The following is a 23170-nucleotide window of genomic DNA, read 5'->3' as shown; positions in this document are numbered from 1 at the left end:
AAGGACATCTTCAACTGGGTACCCACAAACCACTCAAATCCAACAGGGTTCAAACTGAACTCATTATCTTACCTCTATAGACCTGCTATTCCTTCTCTATCAGTGAATGTCATTACCCTACAGTGTTTCTCAATGAAATATAATTTCTCATTGTGAGGAACTGTCCTATGCACTGCAGGACATTTAACACCCGCCTAATGCCAGCAGAAACCCTCAGTCATTAAGACAACCAAAAAACACCCCCAAACATTTCCAAAGGTCCCCTAAGGGTGTTGAGAATCGTCAGGGAAACTCCTTTCTTTCTCATCACACACTTCCAATCGAAGCTCTCTCATTTTGGCTTCTAAGTACTTTTTAAACCTCTCTCTCTTCTCCATTCCCACTGGCAGGGCTTGTGCTAGGGTTCTCTTCATGTCTAGCTAAATCACTGTGACAGCTTCACAACCAATTTCTCTTCCTCTAGTTCTGCCTCCACTCCTTTTAAAGGACTTCTCTGCTTTCAGATGGTCTTTTCAGGCATATAAATTTGGTGTTACTTCCATGTTAAAATTCTTTAATGATTAAAACAACAATGAGAGACCACTACACACCTTTTGGAATGGCCAAAATCCAAAACACTGACAACACCAAATGCTGACGAGGATGTGAAGCAACAGGAACTCTCATTCATTGCTGGTGGGAATGCAAAATAGTACAGCCACTTTGGAAGACAGTTTGGCAGTTTCTTACAAAACTAAACGTACTCTTACCATGCAATCCAGCAATCACACTCCTTGGTATTTACACAAATGAACTCAAAACTTATGTCCACACAAAAACCTGCACGTGGATATTTACAGAAGCTTTATTCGTAATTGCCAAAACTCGGAAGCAACCGAGATGTCCTTTAGTAGGTAAACAGATACATAAACTGTGGTACATCCAAAGAAAGGAATATTATTCAGTGCTAAAATGACATGAGCTATCAAGCCATGAAAAGACATGGAGGAAAACAAATGCACATTGATACTACTAAGTCAAAGAAGCCAGTCTGAAAAGGCTACATACTATGTGATTTCAACTATATGACATTCTGGAAAAGGCAAAACTATGGAGACAGTAAAAAGATCAGTGATTGTCAAGGGTTAGGAGGGAGGAAAGAATGAATACGCAGAGCACAGAGGATTTTTACGGCAGTGAAACTTCTCTGCATGATGCTATAATGGTAGATACACGTCATTACACAGTTGTCCAAACCCACAGAATGTACAACATCAAGGGTGAACTCTAATGTAAACTTGAACCTGGATGATAACGATGTGTCAAAGTAGGTACAACTGTAACAAATGTACCACTCTGGTGGGGGATGTTAACAATGGGAGAAGCTATGCATGTGTGGGGCCAGGGGGTATACGGGAAATGTCTGTACATTCTGCTCAATTTTGCTGTAAACCTAAAACAGCTCAAAAAGTAAAGTCTACTAAAAAATTCAAAAATAACCTGCAATGATTTTTTTTTTTATAATTTTATTTATTTATTTTTCCCCCAAAGCCCCAGTAGATAGTTGTATGTCATAGTTGCACATCCTTCTAGTTGCTGTATGTGGGACGCAGCCTCAGCATGGCCGGAGAAGCGGTGCGTCGGTGTGCGCCCGGGATCCGAACCCGGGCCGCCAGCAGCGGAGCAGGCGCACTTAACGGCTAAGCCATGGGGCGGCCCTGCAATGATTTCTTACTGCCTTCAGATAAAATCTACACTTCTAGTCAAATGAACTTACTTGCAATTCCTCAAAGGTGCTATGTCTCACCTCTGAGCAACTGAACTTGCTAATCTCTCCACATTAGAGATGGCTGCTTCTTCTTCTTTTGGCTTTGAAAACATACATTTATTCTTCAAAGCTCAAAAATTATAATCTTTGTGAAGATTTTGCAATTGACTACTTTGTGAGTAGTCAATAAATGTTTTTGAACAAAAAAAGAATACTCAACAAGATTAATAAGTTATAATTACGATCCGAAACACATAAGATTAAGTTGTACAGGGATAAAATGTCAATTACCACAAGCATAGGAAAAACTGCCCTTTGACAGAAATGTTTGAGTGACAGAAAGAACAGCCTAGCTAGAGAAAAGTGGTTTAACATAGTAGTTTAGCCTCTTAAATCCCAACTCTGCCACTAGTTAAGTGACTTTGGACAACTGAGTTCACCTCTCTGTAATTTAATTTAAAATAAATATAACAGTACCTACCCTCATAGGGTTGTTGTAAGGATTAAATGAGTTAATACACATAAAACATTTAGAACAGTGCCTGTAAATAATATGAGTCCTTACTTTTATTTATTTATTTAATTTTTTTCTTGAGGAAGAGGGGTCCTGAGATAACTTCCATGCCCATCTTCCTCTACTTTATATGGGACACGGCCACAGCATGGCTTAACAAGCAGTGCGTCGGTGCGCGCCTGAGATCTGAACCTGCGAACCCTAGGTCGCCAAAGCGGAGCGCGCGCACTTAACCACTTTGCGCCACCAGGCCGACCCTATTATTTATTTTTAATAATTCTAAAAATTATTATTATAGATTCTTAAGTAGTATAAAGAGAGCAAATTCAACAATAAGGTAACAAGAAGCAACAACAGCAGTTAGAATAAATAGAGGGAAAATACAGCGAAACAGAGACAAGCAAATCCTAATAACCATAATGCCTAGAACTGAGATACTTGCAGAATGAATCCTTAAGCCCTTAGAGTAAAATTAAAAACACAGACAGAGGTAATCCCAGTGTCATTCTTTCAAAGAGAATCAACATGGGCAATGTGAGATTTCATAAAAGATAATCAACTGAGTGCTGGATGAACATGGAAATGAACTGAGACCAGATCCAAACACTGTCCCTCAGGGAAACAAAGTGCTGCCAACTCTCCAGGGAGGATGGAATGGTGATTAAAAATTCTATTCACAATGTCTTGGTTTACTTAGAAATATCTACATTTAGCACCACATAATATAATAAAAAATAGAGAGAATGCAGTGTCAGAAGATCTGGGACTGAGTCCCAGTTCTACCAACTCTAAAGTGATGTGACCTTAATAAGTGAGCCTCTCTGACCATGAGTTTCCTCATCTTTATGACAAAGAGGACAATAGGTTTTTTACTTAGTTCAAAGGGTTGTTACAAGAACCAAATGGGATTATATAGATGAAAATACTCTTTAAAAACACTCTATAAAATTAATTCTAAATAGTAAATGTTTAACAAATAATGTCAAAAAGTTTTAAATCAAGTGCACAGGTATAAGATTCTAGCTCAACCACAGTTCATAAGAAAATAACTCACAGACTTTAGTCTAATAAAAGTTCAAGATGGTCCTAAAAATGACATGGCTGCTAAAAAACAAATGAATTTTTGACCAAATTAACAGAATAAACAAATGAATTTTTGACCAAATTAACAGAATAAACAGTCTTCTCAAAAAATAACAGACCCATGGTGTTCTACATTAAACAGCCTCCTTCCAGAATATTACATTCAGCTTTAAGAGCTCTATTTTGAAAGAAAGTAAGAAACTGGAAATGTGCCTGGGGGAACAGCAACAGGAATAACAAAGGTCTCCTCAAATGAAGAATAGTTAAAATAACTGAAATGCTGACCTGGAGAAAAAGAAGGGGCTAAGTGATAGAGATCTTTAAATGATTAGACTTCCTCTGTGCTGCAGCAGAGGACAAATAGAAGCAATGGTACAAGCATAAAGACAAAGATGTTAGCTTAATAAGGAAGAACTGTGTGATAACAAGTAAGAGTACTCTGTGAGAATGGACCACGTCCTAAAACAATGTGTGTCCAATCTCTGCATGTTCAAAAGTAAAAGCTAAACGAGCATCAGTTACAGATGCTATTTTGAATAGGTTAGATTTAACAGAAGACTTAGGAAATTCCTTTCAAATTTAAGATTCAGAAATGGCAGGTGACTGAAGCAGATGGTGACAGAGGAAGCACCTTATCCTAGTGTCACAAGAAGTAAGGTTATAGAGAATGAGAAAATATGGAAAACAACAGCTCTCATTATGACTACCACAGCTATTTATAAATAAACCACAGGGCTGTCACTGTCACTCTTTGCCAATTTGTTTTGGGCCTCACCTTCTCTTCCATGATCTTCTAATTCCTCTCTGCCAAATACTGTAATTTAAGAGCCCTGTGAACCCTAAGAAAGGCTGTCAAGAAAACTGTTTTCTTTTTAATTAAGTTCTTCAACTAAGCAAGTCATTACTTAAGCAAGTCCTGACACCCAACACCAATGCAAAACAAAAAGAGAAACTATGATTTGTCTTTTATTACATTTTCTTAATTAAGACTTTTTTAAGTTTTACGTTTACTAAAAAATTTAGCAGAAAGTACAGAGAGTTCCCATATATCTCACACCCTACCTCCCCCCATTTCAACTATTTTTAACATCTTGCTTTAGTGTGGTATACTTACAAGTGATGAGCCAATACGGATATATTATTATTAACTGAAGTCCATATTTTACACTAGGGCTCACACTGTGTTATACATTCTATGGTTTTTTGGGTTTTTTTAAAACAATTTTTAGATTGTGGTTAAATACAGATAACATAAAATTTATCATCTTACCATTTCTAAGTGTATAATTCAGTAGTGTTAGGTACATTCACACTATCGTGCAACTAATTTCCAGAACTCTTTTCATCTTACAAAGTGGAAACTCCATACCCATTAAACAATATTACATTTTACTTAAGCTCAATACTTATTAGAAAACAGAATAAACATAACTTTTACATCTAATTCTTCTGCATAATGTTTTTCTCAATTTTCCATGTAATCTAAATTTCCAATTTATCATCATATTAATATATCCAATAGCTATAAAAATTGAGTTTCGCTTTATTTTCACCACATATAATGAAAACTAAGATTCAATATCAAAACTACATATTCACCCAGAAAATCATTTATTCTGTGCTCCAGTAAGGGGTAGACATATAACTAAGAAAAAAGTTCAGCCCCTTTAACCCACATTTGACATTCACAACATTTTGTTTAATCTTATCAAAATATTGTGCTATATTTCTAAACACAATAATTCTTTTAGTGTATACATGTAAATTCAAAGACTCTAATTGGTTTTTATTTATGAGAAGGAAAGAGGAAAATAGAAAAAACAGCCCAGTTAACTGGTGGCCACAGATAGAAGAGAGAGAAACTAACCCTAGGTATCTGAACTTATTTTGCCTGTAAAATGAGGAATTTTCCTGTAAGAACAAAACCCAACTTAAATTGAAGAATCAGTTGGAAAGGAGGCTTCATTATTTAGAATTTTGCTTTACAGACGTTTTGTAAATCTTTAATCAATTCAGTCCTGTTTATCACTCTTTAGGCCAATTCTCCAATACAAATATTGTACATTCATCACTTCCACAGCTTTCAATCACTTCCTTGGACTAATCCCCATTCACATAATCCTTTTCTCAATGTTTTTTTTTCCCTCTAAAATATAAAGGATTAAGTACAAGAGGTCCCTATTAGCCTCTCCAACTACTGTATCTTCAAAATCAAAAACAAACTCACTTCCATCATTAAGTTATTTAACCTTCTTGTGCCTCAGTTTCCTCATCTGCAAAATAAGGACAAAAAATGGCTAATACTCTATTACTATGTATCTGGCACACGGCAGGCGGTGAATTAGCTAATGAAAGAATGAATAACTCACAAAGTTGTTAAACACTAAATGAGGCAGTGTACGTAAAGTACTTAGCTCACTGCCAGGCACACTGAAAGTTCACATTAAGTGGAAGTTACCGGGGCCGGCCCGGTGGCTTAGCGGTTAAGTGCGCACGCTCCACTACTGGCGGCCACGGTTCGGATCCCGGGTGCGCACTGACGCACCGCTTCTCCGGCCATGCTGAGGCCGCGTCCCACATACAGCAACTAGAAGGATGTGCAACTATGACATACAACTATCTACTGGGGCTCTGGGGAAGAGAAAAAGGAGGAGGATTGGCAATAGATGTTAGCTCAGAGCCGGTCTTCCTCAGCAAAAAGAGGAGGATTAGCATGGATGTTAGCTCAGGGCTGATCTCCCTCACAAAAAAAAAACGGAAGTTACTGCCATCATCAAAATACTGAGTGTGTCCCCACTGCCCACAAATTCCAATTTAAACCTTTGTTCTGTTTTTAAATTTTATTTATTTATTTTTTTCCCCCAAAGCCCCAGTAGATAGCTGTATGTCACAGCTGCACGTCCTTCTAGTTGCTGTATGTGGGACACAGCCTCAGCATGTGAGAAGCAGTGAGTTGGTAGGCACCCGAGATCCGAACCCGGGCCGCCAGCATTGGAGCGCGCGCACTTAACCGCTAAGCCATGGGGCCGGCCCTGTCCTGTTTTTAAAAGAAGCCTGTGGTTACTGAGCCTTACTGTGTCTCACAAAGTGAATAGCCAAACAAGCATTCCCACTAAAACCAAATCAATGTTTTCTCTCTTCTACAAAGAAGTCAAGCTTATTTCTGAACTTTCAGACCTTCATTCATAACTATCCTCCCACTGGAACACCTTTTATCTTCCCTTACCCAGCCAAATACCAAGTCCCTGTGTTCATATCTCATCTTGCCCAGGAAGCATTTCCCAACCATTCCTGCTTTTACTCAATTCTCTTTTATCTAAAACCCTCACACACGTTTATTATTTTGTATTATCTGCTACTGTCTAATCTTTCTGAGTAAACTGTAAATTACACTGCAGCTTTTACTTCCATATCCCCTAGCCATCCCCAAAGCAAATGTATGGATACTACATACAGTATAAATTGATTGATCTAAACTGTTAATAGTGGTTATTTCTCGATAAGATTATGAATGATAATCATTTTTATTCTTGCTTATAGTTTCCAAATAAATCATAATCAAGAAGAATAAATTTATCTGGCATTGTATGACTCAGAAATCTTACAATGATATTTCCACAGATTCACAGTGAAATAACCTATGATCCTAAGATCCTCAATATCTTCTGGAAAATAAACAAACAAACAAATAAGCAAATGCACATACGTGTGTATGTCAGTGAACTTTTAACAACTATTTATTTTCTGTATTATAGTTCTTAAAAAAAAAAAATGGTTCACATATGGTATCCAGGTTAACGCTATTATTGAATGTACACAATATTTTCTGATTAACTAGAAGTTCATTGTTTCTCATTGTTTTTCAGTAACCGGTATTTTCACAATGACTCTACACTCAAAACACATAACTTTCTATTACAAAACGAAAGTGACATTGTTAATGTATTTGAATATATTTGAAATACCAAATATAATTTTTAAAAATTCTTACCTAATCCTTTTTGTCCTGGATTCTTTGCAAAATTAAAAGTAAACTGGTAAAAATCCTTAAATCGTCCTGGTTCTTTCAATTCTTGTTCCATCTTGGGTATTTGGGCCTTTAGTTTTTCTATGCTGTCACATCTACATTGTAAAATTAAGTTAATAAAGATAAACTTTTTCACCGTAAATTAAGGACTTATTTATTCCTATGACATCTTATATTTATTTCATAGAACTTTTTAAAAAAATCAGAGAGTTGAAATTTTATCTTTTTAACATTCATAAACAAGTATGGGGTTAGCTGGAGGAAGAAAAGGTATGGATTAAATGTTAGAAATAATTACTATTTTTTTCAAAAAAGGGCCATTACTTTTAATTATGTAATTCACTGGACTATCAACACACCCAAATTGCAGAAGTCAGCTGCAGTGAATAGATGAGAACGTACAGTAACCAGCATAACAATCACCGGTTTAAACTGCAGCAGATACTCCTTACATGGTTTAACAAATCACGTCTAGCTTCCAAACTAACTGAAAGCATAGCCTCTTACTTAGGTTACGAAGCATTCCTCTTGAAAACTTACTTCTTGTTACGTACAAAGTATAGTAATAAATATCAGATGAGCCCCCTACCATTTCCAACTGAAGTTACCTCAAATCAATATCAAGCTTCTTGGGCCAGCCCCGTGGCTTAGCGGTTAAGTGCGTGCGCTCCGCTGCTGGCGGCCCGGGTTCGGATCCCGGGCGTGCACAGACGCACCACTTCTCTGGCCACGTTGAGGCTGTGTCCCACATACAGCAACTAGAGGGTTGTGCAGCTATGACATACAACTATCTACTGGGGCTTTGGGGGGAAAAATAAATAAATAAAATCTTTAAAAAAAAAAAAAAAAAAATCAAGCTTCTTCTATATTCGCAAAGCATTGAACTTCCAAGGAGTTGAAAGGGTCCAAGTACCAAGTCTTACTTTCCACATAACGGCCTTAAGGTAGAAATAGTCTATTTCTTATAGATTCCACAAACTAATCACTCCACTTTTTTTCCTCTAATAATTTTTGCTTTTATTTTCCTTCTGTGTTCTCTATAACACTTCCCAGATCATTAGTTTGTAAATTAAAATTTTGATTTGGAAGTTCATTCATGTCGTGTGAATTCAATTTCAAATGGAAAAAAAAAGTGAGTCCTAATGAAACCTGTCCTAGCATAGAAAATTCCAGCAAGTTCAGGATAGGGCTGGGCTTAGCTATAGAACATAGCGTCTAGGCCAGTTATTAATTTATTGCCTTTCAGCTTTAAACCCACCCTTCTTTGCCCTACTTTGTGACTATTTGTAATGGACTACATATTATGAGACTTCATTTTTCTTGCCAGCTGGCTCACTGTTAGGTTCTACCAATAGAGGGCCACGACAGGCTGGAAGAGGAAGAAGGAACTTTTCTTATCCCAGTTTGTTTTCTGCAGAGATCAAGGGTTTCGGTGTGCTCGGAGGTCCCAGGAAGGTCCACCAATGATGGCAACTCGCATGGCTCCACAGCAAGTGGCCTCTAGCCTGTTTCTTCTCCGCCAGAGTGGCAGGCGAGGCAGGCAGCATGGGCATCTTGTTCCTGCAGTAGCCATACCCTTTCCCCTGAGGTCTGAATCTCAGCCTTATGGGGTCTGCTAAGTTTTAGGTTTCTTTCTGTCCATTTCCCTCAGCTCCGGGGGTGGTGGCAGCTTCTTGCAACTGCTACCCGTTATACCTTAGTTTTCTTTTACCTCTTTTACACAATAAAACAATTTTTTAAATTTACCCTGTTCAAATTACATATTTACGAATTACCCAGTTCAAACTGGTATAGTTTTTGTGCCTCGTCTGGACCCTGACTGATTACAACGTCCCTCAGGCTTAAGAATCAGAACACCTGGGTTCAAATTCTGGCTCGAATACTACCTAACTCTATAGTTTCTCTGTACCTCAGTTTTCTCACCTCTAAAACGGGAACATAAACACTCTTATCTTTCAAAAAGCTGTTGTGAAGAGGTAGGTGAAGTACTTAGTAGCACAGTTTCTGAAATAAATGTTCAACAAATGGTAGCTATTATTATTCAACAGTCACCCACTAAAAACAGAAAGGGCAGCCTGTTACCTATCCATAGGCTGACTACTTTTACAGCCTCATTGAATATAGACAACTAGAGGCCATACGTACAACCTTTACCCATGATTTTTCAGTCTATTTATCCCAAGACATTTAGTTAATCAGCTGTCAAGGTATAAGTGGAACAAAAAGTGATTAGTAACTTCCAAGATTTTAAATTCTAGGAGATGGTTTATAAATTCAGAGTTCACAGCCTCACTTTAGGAAATAACTTAAAACTTGCTCATTTCACTTATCCATGTTAAATATTAAAGCATAGTAATTTATTTTAATACTAGTGAACCTCCCTTAGAAACAAATGATAAAAGTATAATGCAAATGAAATAGTCTGTACTAACTACACAGATAACTCCACAATCCCAGCAAACTGTATGACATGGGAAGGAACTAGCATATTATATTAGCCCATTTCTATTGATACCAATGTTTGTGGGCCAGCAAATTTTTAAACTGACGAACTTTTAAACTGGCGAACTTTATCCTTCTGCAATGATTTCACTTTACATTTAAAAATTTAATTTACATTTAATTTAATTTACCTTTAAAAATTCATAACATAACTCAGGTCCACAGTCATTTTCATAGTAATGCAGCTAATTTCCTATGGTAATTATATACTCACCCTAACTCTGTCATGCCGTCCATGAACTCCTGTTTGGAGAACTCGCACTGCGTTGCTGCTCTAAACTTCCATGCAATGATCAACACACTAATGCTGGCTGGATCGAGCGCCAGGTCATCACAAAACTGCTGTATACCATCTATTCCAATTTTATTTTCATCTTGAGGATCTTTAAAAATAACAATGCAATATTAAATTAGTGCCATACTTGGTTATACTATTACTAAAACTGAAAAAGGTAATGCTGTATGTTCCACTAAAAAAAAAAAAAGATTACAATAGACCAAAGACATAAAGCAATACTACTCTAACAGATATTTTCCCCTTATAATATTTAAAGCCACTTTGCCCCTGAAATAGCATTCTTAAAAGATGAACAGGAAGATATATACACAGATGGGCACGGCACTTGATTTCTAAAACTCTCATTTATTCACGTGAAATATATCCCATACTCATACACGTTCAGAAAATCAGACATTCCTATATAGAGAGAAAAGATTTTTACTGAACATATCCATATTTTGTTTACGTAGGCATTCTAAATTAACAGTATTATATACAGAAATTCTTTTTTTCTTAAAACAAAATTCATTTTACCACAGCAATCACTTCTTAAGAGATTATCAGAAAAACCATAAACTCTGCAATTTAATCCTTATCTCAACAATATAAACATCTGTTGTTCAAATAACAGAAAAAAACCCAACTATCAATATTTACTTATCGGACAGCAAAAATTTAAAGTGACAACAAACACAAGAAGAAAGGGGCACTCCTACACTCCGTCAAATGTGATTTGCTAACATCTTCTAGGAATAAAAAACGTGCACATCCTGAATTATGCATAAAATATAATCCCATTTTTGGAAAAATTTTGAAAGAAACTCTATATATATATATTTCTGCATAAACATAAAAGACATGGAAGGATCCACACCCCGCTATTAAATATTAGTTCCCTCAGGAGAATAAGTGAGGAAAAGATGCAGAAACTATTAACTTTTTCTTTATTCATCTATTATGTATTAAGTTTTTAAAGTATATATTACTTTATAATTCTTTAAAGGTTATTAAAATTATTATGCAAGTCTTCTTAAAATCAGCTCAGCTGAGTTTTATGAAAATGAGGGAAAAAACCCCAGCCCCCATTCTCAAACTAGATCACGGGGGAGGAAAAAAAGGGGTATAAAGGGGGAAGAAATAAAGAGGTTAAGAAGAAATTTTAGTGAGAAGAGGAAAACAATTTCTCTCAGATCTCTTGAAGAATTTAATACTAAGGTCTACAGAGCTCTGCTGGACACATCTACCAAATTTATGCTCTACGTATTTTTTGATTTCTCACAAGAAGCATATAACTTTGGAAAATCTGATTCAAAATATTTAAAGTCACAAGCAAACACTCACCTTTGTATCTACTGTATAGTTGTTCTAACTTCTTCCTGTCCAATGATCCTTTTACACTCTCTCGTATATAAAGTTCAGGATTTTGGAAAAAATTGTCTGTTGCAACATCTAACTTCCAGTCATTTTGAGACAGACAACTTACTGCTGTTTTTTCACTAGATTGTGTGAAGATCATAAACTGACGAACTTTATCCTTCTGCGATGATTTCAACTTGTTCTATTGAAACCAGAAAATAAACTGAAACTCTACATAAAATCACAGAAGACTAAGTATTTCTATACGGCTGACTAATCATTCTTAGCAATACCTTTTCTTCATAAAATATTAAAACATTTTAGCTCAAGACTTACTTTTGATCTACTATTAATCAGAAAGACAAATTTTTTTAAAAATCTAAAACACAGAATTTGCTATCAACTACCCTGCCTTTCTCCCAAAAGTGGATCCTCACAGCATGTATAAAGGTTCTAGAAGGGAATTACAGCTACTCTCAAAACCTTGACCAAGCACAAAGCTCTCAAGGGATGCATAAGGAGTGGTGGGGAAGAAGGTGACATTATCTACTCAGCCAGAACAGTCAAATGACCCTGGGGATCAATGAGACTAACAGGTGTTGGTTGCAGTCCTAAAACCCATTATAAGGGATATAGGGTACAATTCTCCCCAACCCCACCCCTCTTGTTTTCTTGCTATTTTTACCAAATGTGAGAAAGCAAGACAATATGAGTACCCTACATTCCTCCTGGTGTATTCAGGAACCAAGATAATTATCAAGAGAATTTCCTCATATTTTCATTCAAATCGGAATCAGTGAAACATGAACAAGTATCCTGCATCCTTCCAACCAAGGTAATTTTTAATAGGATTCTCCCTTTTTTCCCCTAAAGGAATCACCTCTTTCCCTTAGCCTGAGCCTAGTGGAGGCTCTCTCCAAACAGCCCCTCTACTATAATAACCTCTTCTCACTTGCCTTATGCTGACACAGATTCACTTCTCACCTAACCTGAAACCTAAGCAAAATGAAGCAGAGCAATCAGGCCCTCCACTATCTCCCAGTATCAAGGACCACATTCTCCCTTCCCTCCCACCCAAACTGGTCTCCTGTGCAATTTCAGCCTCCCCATTATTCTGCTTCTCCTCCCAAGTCCTAATACCATCTCTCAGCAAAATACTGGGGTTCTTCCTGAGCTACTCTTGCAAATGAAGGGGAAAAAAGCACGTGAGTAGGGGCACACATTAATAGATATAGTGTTCTGTGGTTTAAACAAGACATCTGAGAACAGCATCTTTGATCTGGCCCAAAGTGACAGATCACAAACCTCAACTCCCTGATTGTACAGATGAGCAAACAGACCCAGAAGGTTAAGGAATTTGTTCACAAATCACCCAGGTTATTATTAGTAAAAACGGGACAAGAAGAGAAAGGTCTCGTGAGTCCAAGTCTTAGTATTCTTTCCATAAACTACACTGCTTGCTGTATATATTTATAAGCCTTTTGAGATTTTCAGGGAAAAGACTACCAAAGATATAAATATTTCCACTTACCACAGAATAAAAATAAGACTATGCAAAATCAAATATGAAAACCTGTTGGTTAAATGTTTACGCCCTGGAGTCTGTTCTGTCAGCCATACTCTTCTCTCTCTGTAAATATATTATTGCTTAGATTACATATTACAATCTCAACCTCTGTTCTCCATTAAAATTGAGAAACTATAAATTCACTCACCTCCTGGTAGTTCCCTAATAACTCTACCACCTCTGGACACCAGATAACTCATATCCCATTACACAACACATCTCTCAAATGTCTAGGATTCTTCCCTTTTCAAAAATATCTCCTCAAGATTTATTATTCAATTGCAACAAACCCACAATAACATCGAATGCCAAGGAAGATACCTGTCTTATACTGAGATATGTTTTACTCCTTCTTTGAAGAAGAGGGAAATATCTGGGGGGCACTATGACCATCAGTGACTGCTATATAATGTTGTACAAAGTGTTGGAGATTAACCGAGAACTCTAACAACTACAGGCCACATCCTGGAAATTACTTTTTAATTAAATTTGATATAACTTCTTTGTATAACTTTTTCCCATTCTCCTAAAAGTTGGAGGCAGCAAAACAATCAGGATTATTTGGGGTTTTATCATATACTATTAAAACCAGTGCTCTGTTCTCTGAAACCCGAATCACTTTTGTTGAAGAGAGGAAGGAAAACACAGCTTAAGTCACTTCTACAAGCCAAAAAGAGCTGTTCACTCTACTAATGACTTCCTGTCACAGAGCAAGATATTAGAAAATTGGGGGAACAAAGATAAAAAGTCATCTTACCCACACAAACTAATAAAATTATAGAAGTGAATTATTCCATGTCACATCTTATTTGAAAAAAAAAGTAGACGTAATAAAATAAGGTCTTTGTATCTATAAACTATTTTAACTAGTTTAACTGCTTTAAATTTCCAGCATACGGAGCAATATCAATATATTTTAAGAAAAAGGGCTACAGCTACCCATTTTCACTACCATAAAGGCTAATGAGTGATACCTGGCAGAGAACTGATTATGGGTTCCTGCTAGACCAAGTAGTAATAAGCAATCCCATTCCTGCAAAGTCTGATAAGTTTCCTCTCCTTCTTGTACTTATAATGCACTCTTACCATTTCTCTGTCAGCTCTTTGTGCCTAGAATAAATCTTAACACTTGTTCTCTTACTAGGGAGGATGTACTCAACTCTGTAGTCTCAAAGGCTGTCCTCGAGTAAAGCTGGAGTGGACTACATAGACCTGCCCGCCCTCTCCCCAAGCCTATTCAGGACAGCTGTAACACTCCCACCGGCTTTTTCCAGGCCACATGGGGGCACCAGGCAAGGTGTTCTGATTTTGAGAGTATGGCATCAAAGGTTTAAATTTCAGGTAACTTAAGGAAGAGAAAAAGGGTATCTAGCCAGCAAAGAATTATTTTCTACGGGATGAGAGGGTGGAGAGAAAACTGAGGTGGAAGAAAAAAACAGATGGATTTTCTCTATTTCTACCACAAACCCACTGGGGATCTTCCTAAGAGCAAAAACATGTGACAACTACAATGATTCAGCACTCAAATGTAGTGTATGCCATTTACTTTAAGACTTATTTACAAGGAACAAACTAGAGTGGTCACTAAATAAGATTAGGTAATAAAATCTTCAGTACTCAAATGTGAAAACTATCTAGATAATATCAAATTTTCAAGGAAATTCAATATTGGTAATTATGTAAAACATATAAAATATAAGATATATTCTGATTATTTTTAATTCTAACAAAAAAAAAAAGGGGACGGAGAGAAGGAGAAAAGGAGAGAAAGGCTGTCTCTTGCAACAGAAAGCTAATTACAATTGTATCGAAGATTACCAAATTAGAAATACTATCATCATTTGGATAGTAAAAAGCACTTGCTCATTTTTCCAAAATAAAAAATCTGGTTATCAATACATATAAATACTTAAATCTAGCACATGGGCAATTTTTTTCACTCAAGAAATCTAAGAATTGCATTTAAAATAACTGTTCATATGTTAAAAAAAAATCAGACAAATATTTTGAATGTAGCCAAGTATCATATAGTCAAGTATATTTTATGACTGAATCTACAAAGTCTATCGTGATAGAAGAACAGGGACTCAAAAAGGCTCTATAGTAAAAAAAAAACGATGATTATAAAGTTAAGAAAGTATTTCCCTCAAGAAAAACAACGAACGTTGAAAATAATTCTCTAGTTAACTAAGTCCTAACAATTTCAAAATAGAAATAATTTAACAGGTAAATGATATTTTTAAAAGCAAAAAATTAAGATCCATTTTATTATTTCTATTATTCTGAATTTTCATCTTCTTACCTTTAAGTTCCAAGTTCAGTCTGAACTCCACAAAGAAAGATCTCAAGGCCTTTATATTCTTTCCTCCCCCGCCAAAGCCCCAGTAGATAGTTGTATGTTATAGCTGCACATCCTTCCAGTTGCTGTATGTGAGACATGGCCTCAGCATGGCCGGAGAAGCGGTGCGTCGGTGCGCGCCCAGGATCCAAACCCGGGCCGCCAGCAGCGGAGCGCCCGCACTTAACCGCCAAGCCACGGGGCCGGCCCCAAGGCCTTTATATTCTTAAAGGAATTAATTTTCTAACTCAATTCTAATTATCTCAAGATTTGATGATTCCAGCTCACAAAAAGTAATATTTTAAAAATCAAAACACTGTAATGATCATCCATAATTTTCACTAAAAGCTCTGTATGTTGATTCCCACGTGTTTACCATATGATTAAGTTTAACTTCATCTGAAATTTAGAAGAACTAGTTTAAGTCCAGAAAATCATACTTTCCATGTATGATACGTAGTATTCAGCAGATATAGCCAAATGTTACCAGTATCCCAAACCACTCATCCATAAAAGGCCTTCCCATAGATTATAGGTCTGAAGTCAAAAGTACAGGAAAAATCAATTCAACTAACGAGACTACCTACTCCTAGAGAAGACTTTCACCTAGGGGCAAAGTTCTGCAGGAAAGCCAGACTAAGAATCTAGGTAGGAGTAGCTAGAAATTCTCTTCCTTCTACCTGCACAGAGAGGCACTATATGATTAGTGAAGAGTGCAGACTCTCAAGCTAGACTGGCAGGATCTTAATCCCACCTGTGTCTCTTAATTGCTGTGTGACTTTGGGAAAATTACTTAATCTCTGTGTGCTTCAATTTCTTCATCTGTAAACAGAGTGTGAAGGTTACACAAACTGATCCAGGTTAAACTCTTAAGAATTGTAACTAGCACACAGTAAGGACTCCTTACAAGTCCATCAAGGAGAGAAGAATACTGCAGAGAAAAAAGTAATTTTATGTAAACGGCAAAGAAAGAAAGAAAAATAACCGTAATCAGAAAACTAGCAGCTAACATTTATTTACTTGAGCTCCTACTGTGTGCCAACTCTGTGCTAGGCATTTAATTATTAACAATCCTGCAAGGTGGTTATCATTGATTCCATTTTACCAATGAGGAAACCAAGCCTCAGAACTCCATGCATCTACAGACAGACTATCCAAAAAGCTGCAGGGCCAAGAATAAAAGCCTGGTGCCTGGCTTCAAGGCATGCCGTCCTTCCATTTATCCTACATTGTCCTCAAGCGAAAGAGAAAACAAAAAGGACAAAAGTGCAACCACTGACTAATTATGTGTGCGCTGGGAGGAGGAGGGGATCGTGAGCAATACTTCACTTATTTTTATGGAAAAGTTAAATAAGTAATCAAGTGACCTTTCCCCTTTCAAATGTAAACAATCTGCATTCTGACTAAAAATTGTCCATTAAACATTCCCTCACAACCTAACTAAGAGGCTAATTTAGGGATGGAACTTCCCTTTAGGGTTTTTGGGAGAAAGAGGAGGGGCAAAAAGGGGGATAGGTTATTTTTTTTTTTCAGTCTTCAAAAACAATATGTGTATTATAATCTTTGTAATATTTACAGTCAAGTGAAGGGTTTATTTTTTTTAAGGGAGATAGGTTATTTTTAAGACAACAGGAAGAAAAATGTGTTTCCAGTCCTGTCATAGTCTATTTTTAAAAAGATGGCCACAATCTATAGCTTTAAACGTACAAAGGTGGACTATTAGGGGGCATTCAAGTCAGGGTTTCCTTTTCCAACAAAAAAACTTGAAAACCAGAGAAAATACAAATACATGTACAGGTTATGGCCAGAAAATATAAGCAAATGTGTATAATTCAAATATTAAGCAAAACAAAAAACCCCTCAGTATTCTTTTAAATTATAACCTGCAGTTTAGAATAATTACTTATGGTTAGGCCTGTGGCCCTTATCATTCACCTGTAAACTTCCTGCACTTTGAATGACAGTTAAAATGAACTCTTAAGAGGCGCTGTACCACGACTAAGTCAAACGTGGACTACTATACTAGCCTATGTATTGACTGTACCCAATGATGTTTTATACAATGACAATCCACCAGAAAAAATAGTTCCGAAAGTATACTTGTACGATTCAAACTGGTTTTGTATGTTTTTAAAGGATTTTCCTCACAGGTTTCAAAAAAATATTCCGTTAATGGAAATTTAAAGAATTTTCTCCTCCTTACCCTCAGAATTATTGGATTATTCATAAGATGACTACCACTGTAAAAGGAATACATGTTTTGATTTTGGTTTAGAGACGACTGTTTTGACTATTAAAAACAGTTATTTTTGCTAATTTCTGATTATCTATGATAATAAGATAGAAATAACCTCCTTAAAATACTTGTGTTAGCCATAATATTTCCATTGATTCTCCCAAACTTATCGCTTGAACTTCTAACAAGCAGTCAAGGCAGCTAATTTAAATTTGCTTCTCTTCTCCATAAAGATCTTTTCTAAAGAAACCTCGAATTAATAATAAGATTACTGAGGAGAAAACAAAAAAAACAAATTAAATGAAATTTTTAAAGTTCCATGGTTAAAGAACTTACAGTAACGACCATCATCCAACAGTCATACAATATGTTTCATAAAGAGCCTAATAATAATCCTTGAAATAATCCTTGAAAAATGAAATCTCCTAATTCTAAGATTTGGTATCTACTCAGATCCTAAATCCAGAAATATTAGAACCCTATGAATAATAAATAAGCACTCTAAATATTTACTGAAATGAAAATATCCTAATATAACAAAGGACTGGCCCATGTACTTCAACTTATCTCTGTTGCTGAACACTGTGTTCAGTGTTGAGGGATTCAACAGTGTAATGCAATAGAATTCTTTACAAAACTGTTTAAAAGTAAATCTCTCTTAAAATTTTACAGTGCAAATGAGCAGCCTAATCACTCTCAGTGATTAGGTACTAACTACATAAAATGGTTCAACAAAGTGACAAGAGGCTCTTTAGTGGCATTTCTTCCCTTCTGTTTTTGCTTTTTCTTAGTTAGGAGGTATACACCTAGATTGACTAAGTAAACTAGATAGTCAGCAGGTTATTCAAGAGCTTGTTTGTGTCCACAAAGCAACTGAATCCTATTTGGAACTATGTCTCTTCATCAAATGTCATGGCTAATACTATCACAACTTGAACAGCACACACACACTGAAATGTAAAAGGGGGCTTTCTCACAGATTCTCATTATGCTCGACCCAACCATAATCAAAACAGTCACTTGACTCAAACGACCTCAGCTCTTTCAAAACTTAAAGAAAAAAAAAAAACCCACTGCTGTGAGTTAATTTTACTTTCAACTTTTTTATTATATGCACCAAAAGAGTTTTCATTATTCAATTACTTAAATGTTTACATCAGATCATTTGATATGATATGGAAACAACTAGGTCACTATTCAATATAAGGAAAAAACCAGAATGAAACTAATCAAAAATTCCACACCTATACTGAAAGGGTGCTTGCTGAGTTTAAAAAAAAAAAGAGGCTGGGTAGATAAAATGTGTAACCAGAAACCAGGCTTCTAATCCCTGCTCTGCCACATACTGTTTGGTCAAATTATTTAGAACTGCTAAACCTCCACTTTCAGATACATTAAAAGAAGGTAGCAATACCTATCTCACAAATTAGAGCGGAGATTAAATAAAATACTAGATGTAAATTGTCTGACTAGCAGACAGTATGTTCTCAATAAATGTTATGTCCTTCTTTCTCCCCAAAGGCCCAGTTTTCTACATATAGCCATTAAACTACATACAAATTACTAGAATATACTGTATTCTAAAGTAATCTATGAAAGAGGTTTTGTTGTGTTGTTTTTATTAACTAGCATGGCTAGGTAAACTTGATGGTCAACTGGTTTTTATTGAATATTGGACAATCATCCTAAACAGAATTCAGAACTCTGCACACAGAACCTGCACGGGAAAGAAAACTATGAGTTTTGTTGTCTTTAAAAATTGCTTTAAAAAATAATTATCTATAATATTGTAATAGGACACCGTGGGACAGCAGAAATCAGGTCTACCCTACCACTTAGAACCCTTCAGTGGCTTCCCATTTCTCTGGGAGTAAAAACCCAGTATCCTTACAATGCCCATCCAAGCCCATCTCCACTGCTTATCGCTCAGACCTCATCTGCTCCAATACCCAGTGTGCCCCTCTCCCCCAGACACACTGCTCCAGCCACACAGGTCTCACTGTTCCTCGAATTCTCTCCACCACATTTCTGCATGGCTTACTCCTACATCTCCTAGTCTGCTCAAAATTCACCTCATTTTGCAACCCCACTTCCACTGTGCGCCAGCACTCCCAATTCCCCTCTCTAACACTGTTTTTCTCCCATAGCACTTAACATCTTCTAACATAGTAAGGAAGAAAAATATATACTATGTTTACTATTTGTCTCTCCCTACTAAAATGTAACCCTCACCAGAGCAGAGATTTTTATCTTTTCAGTGAAAAAAAATATATAGACAGATATCTATCTCCATATTCCCAATGCCTAGAACAGTGCCTAGCACACTGTAGGTGTTTAATAAATAATCATTAAAATGAATTAAAGCCCTCCTTTAATTTATTTATGTATATGCAAAAGAACATGAAACAAATTCTAAAGAGACAACCTGGAACAGGCCTACAGTCATTTGGACTTATAAACTCTGGTATTTGTTGAAAATACAATCTTAAATTTCAAAGTCCATACATTTTTTTAAAAACCATTAAAAACATAATTAGCATCACTAGTCATCTATTAATTTGAATTTTGTTATTTAACATATTCATTAATAACACTTGGATTTTCCTCTGTTCAAATGAGTAATATAATCTTCAACCATTTCTCTAGATTTCACGTTGAGTGAAAAGATTACATGTACCACAAATACTGGGGGAAATAGTAAACCAGGAGAAAATAGTTTCCGTTCTGCAACAAACAATTTTGCAAACTTGAACCTCAAAATCTCCTTGATCCTTAATTTCTTCTTCTGTAAAAGAGGAGTAAATCAGATGATCTCTGGAGCCATTTCAGGTCTAAAAATTCTATGATGCTGAGTCTAGAAAAAGCTAGTAGGTTACACAGTCTACAAATTTCTCACACATCTAATAAAAATCATTAGAATCAGAATTTTTAGCTGAATGGAACTTTAGAAATCATCATATCCAATCTTGTCATCCTACAAATAAGAAAACAACCCAGAAATTTTGAACACTTTTTAAAAAGTTTTCAGGAGTAACAGCACATTTTCCAGTTGGGGAGTTATTCTTGGTCTTTCTATGTGTGCGTCAGGTAGGTTAACTAAACAATATTTTTTTCTCATACAAGGTATTTCAGATATCTCATCATTTAAGTTTGCCCCAGAATTGACAATAACATGTGCTCTAGAAATAAGCCACACTACACACCCAAAAAAGTAAAAAGAGCCCAAATATGTATCAAGAAACCATTATAAGTAAGATAAATTTACAATTAAAAACTTCTTAACTAGAAAATTCTTATGGCCTAACTTCTATTAGGGCCCATGGTGATTTAGTTTCTAAACTAACAAGAGCATACCAAGACAATTCTAGCGACATGATCTGAGTTCAGCCACAAAAGGTGTTTTAAATTAGTGATATCTTGTCACTACTTGTATAATTAGATGAGTTATGGCTAAGTTCCAAGACTAGCTAATTTAATATTAACAAAAGGCTAGAAGTTCACAAGCTCCAATCCAAGCTGAACTCTCATAGGAACCAGGGGAATCCTGAATTCCTGAACAGGTGATGAGCATTATCCAGACCCTGGATTACAGGGGACGATGCCGACTTGAAGACTATTACGAACAGAACACATTTCAATGCTCTCACAGTGTTTACCAGGGAATTACATTTCATTACCTCCGGCTTACTACTCATCTATTCTCCAAGAGTCTGGAAACTTTAGGAGTAATGTCTATGACCGTCAGAATACTTAAGAGATAAGAAACTGTTCGGATGCCCTGGTGAATCCTTGAAACTGTAATATCAATCCGAACATGAACCTGTACTTTATGGCAAAGTTTTCCTAAAAATACAAATGGTAAATTTTTACGGAACTTACCAAAGAACATAAATCTTGAATATACAGCAAACTAAACCACGTATCCGTACATGACACCAAAATTCTGCCAAGTTGGAGGCTGGGGCTAGATAAGCGTCATTCAGCAAAAATAAGACCAACTAAAAACAAAGACACTGGGGCATTCCCTTGACACAGACACACACAGACACCCTCCTCAAAGAGGCCTTTATGTCCCCCAAGAGCGAAAGGACAACAATATCATTTTTACTGTCTATTCACACAGTAACCTGCATGGAATTCAACTCATGCTCAGACTATAATGCCAAACATCGCTTCTGAAAAACAAGAGTCCAACAGTCAGGTACATAATTACCAAAATGTAAACAGATAACTTGCCTACCACGTCTTCAAGCTTGTAAGACTATTTTCTTTTTCCCCAAACAAAAAAAAAAAAGAGAATAACTTGACAAACTGTTTTTTAAAAATCACAAATGGTCTTTAACTGGCATAATAAAGCAATTACTCCTCCCACCCCGAGCAAACAAAATATGCGCTCAAAAGGTAGCAAGTCGGTTTCTCCTAATTTTATGAAATGAGAACAGGTTGCACTTCCGTACTCCCCTCCCCCCCACGTCCCCTAGCTCAGCGGTCTCCCATGTTCTCAGTAGGGAGGTAAATATAACCTCCACCAACTGGCCAGGGAAACTCTCCTTTCCAAAAGCATGGGACGCATCAAGAGGTGATGGCGAAAGGAAAAGGGCTGATACCCCGCCCCAAGCAGAACTGCCTGGAGACTTGAAGGGTGTTGGAGCCGAGTGCGGAGGAGGGAGAGGAGCCCCGGGAAAGTCTTTCCTTCTCCCCGGCCGGGCGGAGGGGGAAGCCCCGGCTCCGGGGCGGGGGGAGGCTCCTCACCCGGAACCCCGGACCCCGGTCCCCGGCCAGACACAATGGAGCCGGCGAGGGGGCTGGGCAGGGGCAGGGCCGTTGCCCCCTCCCCTCCCCCCGCCCCAACGCCTCCCCGACCCACGCCGGGGGGCGGCGAGGGGCACCGGGGGCCGCTCCCCGTGCCCCAAACTCCCCGGGGCTCCCGACTAGGCCCGGCTCCGCTCCGCCTCCTCGGCTCTCGCGTAGCGGCGGCGCCCGGGCGGGAAGGGGCGAAGGAGGAAGGGAGAGGCGGGGAGGAGAGCCCCGCCGGGGAGCGGGACGGAGGCCGCGGGCCGAGGCTCGGGACGGCGGGGTCGCCGCGGGGCGGAGGGCGGCCGGGGCCGGAGTGCGCGGCTGTGCCGGGCCCCAGCCGGCGGGGCGGGCGGGCGGCCGGGCGGCCGCAGTGCCTCACCATGTTGCTGTCCTCCAGGCCTCTCCCCTCCTCCTCCGGCTCCGCAGCGAATGGACGGCGGCGGCAGCGGCGGCTCCTCTCACGGGCTCGCCGGGCTCCCGCTCATGCGCAGTGCGGGGCGGTCCCGGCGCGGCCGGAGGAGGCAGCCCCGGGCCTCCGGGAGGCGGAGGGACTGCTTCGGGCGGCGGGCGCCCCGCGCGGGGCTTCCCCCGGGCGCGGGGTCCCCCTGGGCTGGGGGCGGGGGGCACCGGGGGGGGGGCGAGGCACGCCCTCCGCGCGCCGACATCCTCCCGCCGCGCCTGTCGGTCTCCGGCGGGGTGGGGGCCGGGGACACCCACCTCCGC

General features: G+C 38.1%; 1 protein-coding gene across 3 annotated transcripts in view; it reads right to left on the bottom strand.

Moving 5' to 3' along the window:
• The window catches only part of DCUN1D1 (defective in cullin neddylation 1 domain containing 1), a 32153-nt gene extending 9268 nt beyond the window's left edge, over window positions 1-22885 (bottom strand). The window contains exons 1-5 of one of the 3 annotated variants that reach the window (XM_058556279.1): window positions 22827-22885; window positions 11495-11711; window positions 10088-10256; window positions 7336-7466; window positions 495-672 (exon numbers count right to left, since the gene is read on the bottom strand). In XM_058556279.1, the coding sequence (XP_058412262.1) occupies window positions 554-672; window positions 7336-7466; window positions 10088-10256; window positions 11495-11711; window positions 22827-22829 (639 nt within the window). In that variant the 5' untranslated portion in view covers window positions 22830-22885 and the 3' untranslated portion in view covers window positions 495-553. Of the gene's footprint in view, window positions 1-494; window positions 673-7335; window positions 7467-10087; window positions 10257-11494; window positions 11712-21529; window positions 22081-22826 lie in introns of those variants that run through there. The other 2 variants (XM_058556277.1, XM_058556278.1) reach the window with 2 other exon arrangements.
• Window positions 22886-23170: the final 285 nt, after the last annotated feature.

The sequence above is a fragment of the Diceros bicornis genome, chromosome 15 (genome assembly GCF_020826845.1).
Source record: "Diceros bicornis minor isolate mBicDic1 chromosome 15, mDicBic1.mat.cur, whole genome shotgun sequence".
Taxonomy (NCBI): domain Eukaryota; kingdom Metazoa; phylum Chordata; class Mammalia; order Perissodactyla; family Rhinocerotidae; genus Diceros; species Diceros bicornis.
Note: the sequence above shows the minus strand (reverse complement) of the source record. Positions and strands in the feature narration are given on the sequence as shown.